Source organism: Hippopotamus amphibius, chromosome 8 (assembly GCF_030028045.1).
Source record: "Hippopotamus amphibius kiboko isolate mHipAmp2 chromosome 8, mHipAmp2.hap2, whole genome shotgun sequence".
NCBI lineage: Eukaryota > Metazoa > Chordata > Mammalia > Artiodactyla > Hippopotamidae > Hippopotamus > Hippopotamus amphibius.
In genome coordinates, this window is record NC_080193.1 from 107841741 (window position 1) to 107853870 (window position 12130).

General features: G+C 42.2%; 1 protein-coding gene across 5 annotated transcripts in view; it reads left to right on the forward strand.

The window, feature by feature from the left end:
• The window catches only part of HECW2 (HECT, C2 and WW domain containing E3 ubiquitin protein ligase 2), a 387653-nt gene that overhangs the window by 260388 nt on the left and 115135 nt on the right, over nt 1-12130 (forward strand). For all 5 annotated transcript variants that reach the window (XM_057746089.1, XM_057746091.1, XM_057746090.1 and 2 more), the window contains 3 exons: nt 4283-4383; nt 4963-6324; nt 7524-7619. In XM_057746089.1, coding sequence (XP_057602072.1) covers nt 4283-4383; nt 4963-6324; nt 7524-7619 — 1559 coding nt within the window. The remainder of the gene's footprint in view (nt 1-4282; nt 4384-4962; nt 6325-7523; nt 7620-12130) is intronic.

Genomic DNA, 12130 nt, shown 5'->3' on the forward strand with positions numbered 1-12130 from the left:
CCTTATTATACATGGTGTGTCTATTTTCACATGGTAAGTACCAGCAAACCCAAGAACACTGGTGCTCTGAGATAGCACTAGGGGACATCGTTTTCATTTTAGGAAGACATTATGAGCATATGATAATATTAGTGGTAATAGCAGCAGTATCAGTAATAACAGTAGTCGCAGTAGTGGTAGCAGCAACAGTAAACAAAAGTAAACCAAAAAGATGATGAGACGCTACTCTATGTCAAGAGCTCAGTAAATTACACTCATTAGCTCATGTAATCTTCTCAGCAACTCTGGGAGATGAATACTGTGATTGTACCTATTTCAGAGGTGAGGAATCTGAGGCTCGCAAGCCGGTGGTAGAGCTGGGATTTGAGCAGATCAGTCTGCTCCAGAATTCAGGCTTCTCTGCAACACTAAGGACTGGCGGTGATGGAATACTAGTCCAGTTAACTGAGGAAGGTCGATCATTCATATTCATTCTGCAGCTACGTTGCCAAGTCAGTTTCTTCAGGCATTAGTTTCCTCACCTGAAAATTAAAGTGTCTAGACCAGATGATCTCTAAGACCCTTTCAAAATCTGAAACTAAGAGATTCTAATGGATTCTAATCCTCTAGCCATCAGAGGCAATGGAGTTTGTGGTTGAGCCAGACCACATGAAGTAGAAATACCACGCTGAAATCCTAGCAGACTGGTTTATCTGTTAGAAACTAGGAAATCACAATTATATTTAAAGATAGCAATTATTGCCTCTAGTAGACATAATGTTCTTTGGGAAGTTTTTAAAAATTGTTTTTAGGATTGATAGAAAGTGAAAAATTATAAAGAGTGAGAATTAACTATTGGAAATGTAATATATCCATAATTTAGTTTATATAATCATATAATTTATGTGATATCTGTCACCCTTGGCAGAAGTGTCAATTTATGTATACTAGTAAGAATTATCAAGGAAAAATAAAACCTTATCAGTGCTTGAAACTGCTGTTAACTTGCTGGCTTTTCATTCAGTCTTCTAAAGCACTGGACACATAGAGTACTGCCTGTCATAGATTGCATATGTACTGGAATTCCAGCATGAATTCATAAAATACAAGAATTATGAAATGTGTTTACATAAGTGCACTAAAAGCATTGCCTGATACTTAAGGATTTGCTTTATTAAATAAATATGATACTACATATTAGTATATCAGCTGTTAGCATCTAAATATATTTTTGATTTGATTATTACTTTCTATCGAGTAATTGATACATCTTGAAAAATACCTAGTTTTCTCTACTTACGTGTTTGGTAGACTGCAACTCTCTGAAGTAGTTGAGGTTTTATATGGTGAGGTTTTATAGCATGAGCTAGAACTCCTTACTAATTACCTTTTCCGAGAGCATTGGTTTGAATGTGACATTGTTCAGAGAGTGGCCTGCATTCTGTCCAAAAAGCACACCACTTTCCCATGCTTTGTCATTTGCTCTAATTATACTAGTGAGAGAATGTCTCAGTCAAGTAGTGAGAGTTCTTTGGCACTTATTTTTTATAATTATATACCATAATAATGTATAATGTAGGGCACGCAATTATCTGTCATAGCAAGAGGGAGGGAGAGTCGGATGACACTGAGTAAGAACGAGAAGCAGGTGAATCCCCACACAGGCACTCAGCAAGGATGAAACCCCGTGTGTGGAACCTCCAAATAGGGAGGCTTTCCTGTCCTGATAGGTTGAATAGTCAAGTTGAGTATCTTGTCAGTTTGGGTAAAAAACAGCACTAACACCTGTTAAAATTCTTTTTCCAAGTGAAGAGTCTCATTTGTTAACTTTATTCAACAAATATGTGGGCATGTATACATATAGTGTCTACTAAATGTTGAACACTGTGTTGGGTATTGGGGATAAGATAGTGAGCAAAAGGGTGGATGCCATTCTTAGAATCCCTACTAAACATTTACTTCCTAGCTAAAATCCATCACTTTTATAAGTCTTCATCATCAACACCAACCCTTTACTTTTATTGCCCAAAGAGGAGGAGAGTCAATGTGTTTTTAACAAAGAAATGAAGATTTTATTATTCCAGGACTGAATGTCCAAAGAGGTGAGTGAGGACCACAATGTTGAGAACAGGTCCGGGTAGTTTACTGCTGGGTTCATGCGTTAGTGGACAAAGGTGGAGCATCTCTGCGTGTCAGGCACTGTCTAAATGCTGCAAGAGAGCAGTAAGAGAAAAAGACATTCCTGCTCTCATGCAGGTTACAGTCATTATAGAATTATTTGAACACTCGCATACAAAAGCATTTAACATACCTGTAATGTCTAAGAGTTAAAAATGCCAGTACATCCCTTTTCAGGAAAAAAAAAAATTTTAAGTGCAGCTTAAGTAGACAAAACATTCTATAGCAGTTTCATGGGGATGAGCTACGAGTAAATATCACTAAAATCCATGCTACTGAAAGCAGCTGAGCATCACTGAAAGAGTGCATAAAGTGAGATCCCATCTGGGGACTGCAGAGCAGGGGCTTCTGTGTCAAATGCATCTGTGTTCTAATCCTGGTTCTGTCATGTCATTGTTTTCTGGCCTTGGCAGTTTCCTTATCTTCTCTATGCCTTAGTTTCCTCACCTATAAAACAGGGCCACCATCTGCCTCACAGGGAGGATTGAAGGAGATGCTACACGCAAAGCTCTTATCAGAGTATAAGCACTCAACTGGGAGAAACAAAGCATTTTAAAAGCATCAGTCAAAAAGTTATTACAACAGTTCTAGGGAAGAAAAAGAAAAAAGTACAGGAAATGATGTTATTGTTTTAAGAAATTCTTGCTATGAAGACAGAAATTCATAAGAACTGAACTGAGATTTTACATTAGCATGTGTTCCTTTAAACAGATAACATCTATTTAAAATTGTAGGGAGATTGGGATTGCCATATATACATTACTAATAAGAAAAAAATATCAAATAAAAATGTTTTAAAAAATTTAAAAAAATTGTACCGAGGAGGTAGTGGAGAACAAGCAAAATAGTTACACAGATTAGTAATGAGCAGCTGACTAGAGGCCCTGAAGTGTACAGTGATGTAAGCATTAGGGAGAGGCCTTGTGTTTTCCTCCCGAAGTTGCCATTAGAGGGCAGTGTGAGAGCAGAGATGGTGTGATTTGATACTATCCCTCTGAGAATTTTCCTTAATTAGGAATAAATCAGATTCAGAACAAAAGTTGCTAGCATACAAAGAAATGATGTAATTGTATTTGACTTTGAAAATACACACAGATTTGGAAAAGATTGACCACTCCATCCTTGAGGAGGCTGGTAGCCTGAGCCTAGGGCCAAGGTGGGGCAGAAGCTGGGCCCAGTTGTGGTCCCCTCCAGCCCACCTCCAAGTGTGGCAACAAGACTCTGACAGTGCAGCCCGGTTCTTCAACTCTCCCATCAGTACGGCTCACAAGCTGCCTAGAGAATCAGTAATAGCACCGTCCCCCCCCCCCCCCCCACACACACACGCACACACAGTGAGGACCAACAGTGAGTCCCTTACTTTACAGGTGAGGAAGAGGAGGTACAGCAGCCCCCGGCCCCTCACACAGCTGGAGCAGCTGTCAGAGCCTGGTCTGTTCTCACGCTGCTGTCTCCTAACTCCCAGCTCCTGTTCTTCAGGTTACAGCAGCACTGTGCCCTCCACGTGATGACCCTTACCTGTGCCTGTCTTTTTTTTCTTCCCGGTTGGCTGTGCCATGCAGCATGCGGGATGCGGGATCTTAGTTCCACGACCAGGAACAGAACCCGTGCCCCCTGCAGTGGAAGTGTGGAGTCCTGACCACCGGACCACCAGGAAATTCCCTGTGCCTGTCTTTTTAGAACCTAACTCCTAACATGCTAAATGCTAAAGAACCAGGCCCTCGATTGTTTACACTTGAGTCAGAAAGCCAAAATTTTAGGCCTTTCTCAGCTCCTCGATGGCTTTTAAAATGCCGTTTTCCTGGTCACTCTTAGCAGTGAGAGAGCAAATCAGTACTCCTTAAAGAAAAAAAAAGTCATAGCAATATTGTATTGCATTTTCTGCCTTTACTGATAATTTTCCTGTGACAAGATTCCCTTTTATCCCTGGGTTTATAAGTATTCATTTGTACAAATGAATAATATTACATTGACTCTAACATACCTTTGACCTTTTATTTTCTTATGAGTCTAAAAGTTTTAAGAGAAATATATGGGATTTTGTGGGGGTGGGGTGGCCTGTGGAAAGAAGATGAAGGCTGACACCAGAGTAGTAAGGATGAAAGAATCATTTCTCCTCTTGCAGTGATCAGATGCTCAGCTACAACCTTGGCAGAAGGCTCCCAGCTGACCATGTGAGTGGGTACCTCCAGTTCAGAGTGGAGGTCACGTCTTCTGTGCATGAAGGTGAGATATCTGTGTAAATAAATCACTGTAGGAAGAACTTGTTATCTTACTCTGTTGTCAGTTTGAATAGAATTGTTTGTGTTCTGTTTTGAACATAAAATAGCTATCAAATAATTACCTGCTGAAGTTTTCTAAGCAGATATGAAAGCCTGTTTATCAAAAAATCTCTCTTAGGCTTTTACCTGTGTTTGGAAACTGGGCAGTAAAATTTCCAGCAGTAGTGAACATATAAACCTCATATGTCAAGCTGACCAGCAATATATGCACTCGTTTAGTAGTGAATAGTGAATCTTAGCAAGTTGGTGATACGGTAAAGAGCCCTCAAAGGGATGACTGAATTCTTTGAACTGATTAAAAGTTCATTTGTTATTACTAGTTTATTGAGTTTTTTAAATTGAACTATAGCTGATTTACAATGTTGTGTTAGTTTCAGGTGTACAGCACAGTGATTCGTATATACATATATACACACACACATATATATATTCTTTTTCAGGTTCTTTTCCCTTGTAAATTATTACAAAATATTGACTATGGTTCCTACTGCTTTGTTTTTATAAATGCTGTTTTCCCCTTCAGATGCTTCTCCAGAAGCTGTTGGCACGATACTTGGAGTCAATACTGTGAACGGAGACCTAGGAAGCCCTTCTGATGAGGAGGACTTGCCAGGGGGCCATCACGACAGCCCGGTTTGTTCCAATGGACCAGTTTCTGAGGAAAGTGCTGATGGGACCCCCAAGCATTCTTTCAGGACTAGCTCTACTCTGGAAATAGACTCAGAAGAATTAACCTCCACTTCTTCAAGGACCTCACCTCCCAGAGGACGTCAGGATTCACTCAATGATTATTTAGATGCTATTGAACACAATGGCCATTCCAGGTCGGGTGCAGCTACTTGCTCAGAAAGGTCCATGGGAGCCTCTCCGAAACTAAGGAGTAGTTTTCCCACCGACACAAGACTCAATGCAATGCTTCATATTGACTCGGATGAAGAAGACCACGAGTTCCAGCAAGACCTGGGTTATCCATCCTCCTTGGAGGAGGAAGGAGGGTTGATCATGTTTAGCAGGGCATCAAGAACTGATGATGGGAGCCTGACATCTCAGACAAAGCCAGAAGACAACCCGGTGGAGACTGAGGAAGCCTCCACAAATGATGCCGCTTCCTTCGAGGATAAGCCTGAAAATCTTCCGGAGCTTGTAGAGAGCTCCTTACCCTCAGGCCCGGTCCCAGATGAAAGTGAGAATGGCCCAGAGTCTCAACCAAGTGCGGACCAGGGCAGCACTGAATTGTGTGGCTCTCAAGAGGTAGATCAGCCCACAAACGGGGCAGACACGGGCACTTCTGACACTTCGGGAGGGAGCCGAAGAGCCGTCAGTGAGACAGAGTCCCTTGATCAGGGGTCTGAGCCTTCCCAGGTGTCCTCGGAAACAGAACCCAGTGACCCTGCCAGGACAGAGAGCGTGAGCGAGGCCAGCACCAGGCCCGAGGGAGAGAGTGACCTGGAAGGGGCCGACAGCTCCTGCAATGAGAGCGTTACCATGCAGCTGTCCTCGGTGGAGACGCGGTGCTCATCTCTTGAGAGCGCACGGTTTCCCGAAACGCCGGCCTTTTCTTCTCAGGAGGAGGAAGATGGAGCCTGTGCAGCAGAGCCCACCAGCCGTGGCCCCGCCGAAGGGTCGCAGGAGTCCATAGGCACTCCTGGTTCTCTGCCTGTGGTACAGGGGCCCCGCGGAGAGGAGGAAGGGCCAGGGGCAGAATCGGCCACTTTACCTGACCAGGAGGAGGTGGGGGAGGTCTGGCAGCGGCGGGGGAGCCTGGAGGGAGCTGCTGCTGCTGCTGCTGCTGCTGCTGCGAGCCAGCCCCAAGAAGTGGCTGACGCTGGGGGCGCCCGAGGGGCCTGTGAAGGGGCCCCTGCCCAGGAGGAGGGCGCAACCGGAGGTAGGGTGGAGAGGGCAGCGTGGCTCGTGGCTCAGGCATACCTGCTCAGAGAGAAGTCTTGTGGTTTTGTCCCTCGATGTAGAGTATCCTGCAGGTCAACTATTAGCTGAATTCTTCACCTTGGGGTTCAGTGGCTTTTTTTTTTTTAAATAGATTTTCTTTTGCTGAAATAAGAGGGAGGCCTGTCAAATAACGGTCTTTAAACTTAAATAATGAACCTCAAGGTTTTGCAAACATGTGAGCACATGCTCTCCGTGGGAAGGTGGCCTCGGGGGTGGGGGCGCCCCTGGGTCCACACCGGCCTGGCGGCCTGGGAAGCCTGAGGGCAGGGGTGCAGGAGGGAATGCGCATGTGCATGCCCCACGCCCATCGCCTTCAGTGTACCTGGGGCTCGGGCCTCTCGTCCGGGGGTGGGGGTGGGGGGGCGATGTGAAAAAGCGTAATGAATCTCTGGCGGGGCCTGGATTTGTAGATACAAAACCAAACAGGCTGGCAGCATCTACATTAATGTTATCTGCAAAGTTTTCAGGAACATCTTAAGTCGCTCCTTACAGCACGAAGCTTCAAAACAGGTTAATAGGTGCTTTGCAGCAAATGTAATATTTTTGCCTTCTGCAGTATGAGACATGTCAACTAAGTTAAGTGATGCATTCTGACACTTGAAAATAAGCTGCTTGAGTGTCTGAAGATGCAAATTTACACGTGCAATTTGTTTCATGTCTCGAATGTGGCTCGATAGAATGATCCCTTTAAACTGTCCTATTTATATATGCATCAAAAAGGCTAAGGATAATTTCATAGGCGTACATAGCATGGACTCAGAAATAGAAATGGTTTTCTTATTCTGTAATTTATTTTTCTACTTATCCCCTTCTTTTCTTCCTCCACCATTTTTTTCTCCTTTCATTATCTTGCGGTAATTGTGTGACCCTAAAGCATGGGAGCATGACCAGGACAGAGGTCAGGGTGGGAAAAGATGGGGGAAGGGGAAGGGGAGGGATAGGCACAGACAGACTTTTCCTTAGAAGACCCACTTATGACTAAGCATCCACCTCCTGTTTTCTTCTGTTGTTTCTGGGTCCTCATATGGGAAATGAGACTGGCCCCGGAATTTGTTAGGCATTTTTTTTTTAAACAAAGGCTGTTTTGCCACTGAAGGGGAAAACGATACCCAGCTAACTGTTTACCTTTAATCCTAGGTTCTCAAGCCAACGGCCACCAGCCATTGCGATCGCTGCCTTCAGTGCGCCAGGATGTTAGCCGTTACCAGAGAGTGGATGAGGCTCTCCCACCAAGTGAGGACCTACTAACTAAAGGGCTCACTTTGATCAAAGGGTGCAAGGGTGACAGGACCCACGGTATCTAAAGGGTGGATGCCCAGTCCCCCAGAAGAAGGCAGCTGGGACCTGCCACCTGACTTAGATGCAGTCTGGAAAGTGCTTAGCTGATAACTCCTCTCTGGCACTGTTCCACCAAATGAAAGGGCAGCTGGGGGAAAGTAAATACTCTGAAGGGAAAGAGATCCAGATATTCTGGACAACTGGGTGTATAATAGGAAAAATTTTTAATTTGCCTAATGGAAGTATGAATTTTCAGTTATTAGACAAATAGGTACAATCTCTTAGAAAAGCCTAGCTCTGTGTAATATACTGCCTTTTATTCATTTACAACATTTTAAATCATTAAGTACAGTGTTCTCATTTTTTTTCTTGGGGATATCCAGAGAAGTGTTATCAATTTCAGAAATTACCCTACTGTTTTTTGGAGCATGACAATTATCTGGGGATTTGAAAAATATTTCTTTCACTTTCAAGAAACACATAGCACTTAAAAAAAAGTGCTATGGGAAAGCTATGTGACCTGAGCTCAAAGAGCTGAGTGATGCCCATGGCCAATCATAGCCTGGATGTAATTTAAACTCTATTTAAGTTTCTAGAATCCCTTAAAGCAGTATTAATCTGTGAGAGCAAAGCATTTTGATGAACAGTGATAAATACTGCTTTCAGGAACACATTGGAAAATACATCTTTCTGCCTTATTGCTTTTCCTTCTTGTTCACCTTCTCTATTCACCCATCTTATATGTGATCATGGCAAGAAACGGATGCCTGTGGCCCTCTGTTTTAAAACTGGTAGGACAGAAAGGGGGGGAGGATACTATGCATGAAAAGGGCTTAAATGCTGAGTGGTTAGGTCTGGCGAGTGCTGACAAAAGAACCAAATGGTGCTGTGCACAGTTTGTCAAATATTGGCTTCATCATTTGGAAATACTGTTGTGCACAGATCCTCCCCTTGTTCATATATTTGGATAACTGAGGGTGGTTGCTCATAGGAAACGTATTTTAAGCAGTTTTTAAAAATCACCCAAGATTAAGTAACCATTGTGTTACCTTAAAGAGTCTGGGAGGAAAATTTCTTAATTGTTTACCTTGGAGAAAATATTAGGGGTAGAATAGAAAAATATTGCTGTGTGATACTTAGATATAATAGGAGAAAAATGAATTAGGAGCACCAGGAGAGAATGCTGGGGGAGCCTTGTTTCCATGCGTGTGTGGATTCATAGCGAGCAATTAGAGTTTCAGGCACCTGGACAGGAGGCAGAGCATTGCATCAGTGTGCGGATAAATGGCATCCTCCTGGACACATCCAGTTGCTCTCAATTTTGTTGGATTCAGAATTTTGGTCTCTAGATTGTATTTAATAAAGACAGGTACTTTCCTGCTGAAATTATGACCACTGTTATTTCCATGCATTTGTTTAAACACTGGTATTTGCATTACACAGATATGATACTAAAATTTTAGGATTTAAAAAAATAAACAAAAACATACCCCCCCCCAAAAAAAACAGTTGTCAGTTCATTTTAATAAGTTAATATATCCAAAAGGAAAAAAAGCACTTAGTAGTATATCCAATTTAACGAGTAACTGATGAATGGGGGAAAGTTCCTAAGAGTTGTTCCCTCTTATGCAACTTGCAGCTTGCAAATTTGGGGATTTATATTATCACGGATAGATTAGAGATTATGGTCTGAGCGTACCTGGTTACTGTTCAGCTCTGTGCCCACACTGCTTTGCCCTCTCCTATTCCCAGTCTGTTGCATCTTTCGACCGTCTGTTTAATCTCATAGCTGCCTTGCTAGTTGTGTGTCCCACCTGGCCAGTTTCTGCCTTCCTTTCCTCACTGGGCAGCTCTGCTCCGGTCTCTGGCCATGCCTCTAACTTAGAGCTGTGGCATTCTGCATTCACGTATTGTCTCACAGGAGGCTCAGCTAAGGGGCATTTACGTGGAGTATACAGATGGGTCCATCTCTTAAATGACCTGGCTGAGTTATTTTAAGGCTAGGGATTATACTTTTAACATTATTTTTTTGTAATACCCCAAACTTGTATAGAGCTCTACCATTTACAAAACATTTTACAGGGTTTAAAAAAAGATTCTTTGTAACAGTTTTGTGAAGTAGGTCAAGCAGGTTTTGTCTGTAATTTATAGACTGATGTGTAGAAATCAACTCATCTGATTCTTTCACTTTATAGATGGAGAAATTGAAGTCCAGATAAATTAACTTGTTTAAGATTGCATGCTAGTTAAAGTTGAGACAGAGTCTCAAACATTTGTTTCTCCTCTATGATCTAAGTATAGAATGGTAGGAAATATTGTGTTAGGTAGATGAATGTAAATTCGGAAAGCTTGGTTAGTGGCAGAGTGGTGACATGTTTTGGTATGTTATGTATTAGGCACAAGCAACACCTGAAATTAGAGGGTTTGGGGGCTTCTCTGAAACTTTATTATATTGTATTTTGAGGGCAGACCTAGGAAGGCTGAAAAGGTGCTCAGCTTTCTTCTCCTTCCAGGTTAAGATTACTTAGCAGGACCCTTCCCCAGCAGGCCCCTCAAGTATAAGAAAAGTGGTGACAGTGACATCTTTTGGACCAGGTGGATTTGCTCTGTTAAGCATCTGTATCGGACTCAGCAGCGCCTTTTCCTCTCTGTGTAGGTCACTGTCCCCACACCTGCACAACAGTCTACTGAAGCCTGATTCCCCCCATTCTTGAGTCTTTTTCTTTATTATTATTGTTGCTGTTATTTTAGCTTATATTTGCCTCAAAAATACCCGTGTACTAACATACAGTGAGGAAACCATCCAGTAAAGCTTGCTTCTCTCTGAAGATTTGCAAACTCAGTTAAGGGGCTTTAGAGGTGTCCTTGCTATGCCTTTTCACTCTTATAGCTGATCACATGGTCATCTCTGTGTCAGGGTTATAACTTAGTCTCTGAACATCTGTTTGATCTCTTTTTATGTAAAGCAGCTTTCCTTCTTTGTCTGCTTCTTCCAGCCTTATTCCTCCTATCTCAGGATCAAGGAACAGGTCATGGTTTTAGTACAAAGACCAGTCGCCTGTAATGATGATCTGTCAATTAGTTTTCAAACTCTTACTCTTGCTTTAGGCCATGGACCGTGCACTGTGACCTTGTGGGCTATGTAACCCGAACCACTGGTTGAGAGACATTCTAATGAGCCATACAAAATAAGAAAGCTCTGGTTCTTAAAGGTGGCATGGCACTGTTGAGATCCTTCCAGGGAAGCAGCTTAAATTCGAATACGTACTGAGTGCCTTAAGAATCTGCTGTATCTTATTCTTAGATGATTGGTAGGCTGGCAGCTAGAGGCTGTTCAGGGCTGAAGCCCACTAAAATGTCATCAGCATGACAAATCTTGGTCTTTTTAACATTAAGATAAGTGAAACAAAATGGCCCGCTCAGCCCCTTCTGAAAAACTATTTTATTTTTTTCTTATTGGCTCCAGTGTAATTGTGACTTAACCCATGGCTGCACTGGAGACAATAGGAAACTGTTGAAAGGTGTTTTTCTCCCAAAAGGGTAGGAATAGGAATAGATTCCAGATGAACAGTCCATAATGGACTCTTATAGGATCCCAGGCTTATTGCCATATTTTTAGGATTAGTGTATTACTTATGTGGTGAGTTCAAATGGGTAGTTCTGGAGAAACTCAGGGGAACTATCATTTTTTGTGGTTGTGCACTTTTGTTGTTAAAGCATCCTTTGAAATGAAGGTTTAAAGAAAGCAATTAATCTGAAAAGTACAATTAATCTTACAGATTTTCTACTCTGTTTAAAGCTAGGGGCTCTTATTCTCCAGATTCTAAAAGTTAGTTTTGAGAAAAAAATTCACACTTTTAATTTAAAAGGCTACTTCCTTAAAAATTGAATATTAAGGTTCAAAATATGCGGCTATTTGAGATTTTTGAAACTTTTTATTCAAATATAATATACATGCAGAAAAGAGCAAATTCAGCCTGCTGAATTCTCCCAAACTGAGTCCTTGTGGGCAACCAGCACCACATCGCTGGTCCCTGGGAGGCCCCTTGTGCCCCCTTGCAATCTCTAACCCCCACTCCTGAAGGGCAAAGGGACCTACTGTCCTGACTCCCCAAAGCATAGACAGGTTTAACTTACTTTTGTACTTTATACAAGTGGTCTCATGCTTCTTTGAGTGTTTAAATAAGGCAAAAATAATCCATTAAACACTGCTTTCTAGCATCTATTACAAAGCTTAATTTTTTCCTTAAAAGTACCTGTAGTTTATTATAACTTCATCATCTCACCATTTTGGTGAGGGTGCCATGGTTACTGTAACTTTTACAGTGTGTTTATAAATTTACTTCACAACATTCAGGTACTTCATTTTTCTAAACCCAATTATAACCGAGTCCGTCCCCCACTTATAGTCTTCTCACTGCTTTGATTCACACAGACAGTTCAGTGCTGCCCTCACCTGATATGTG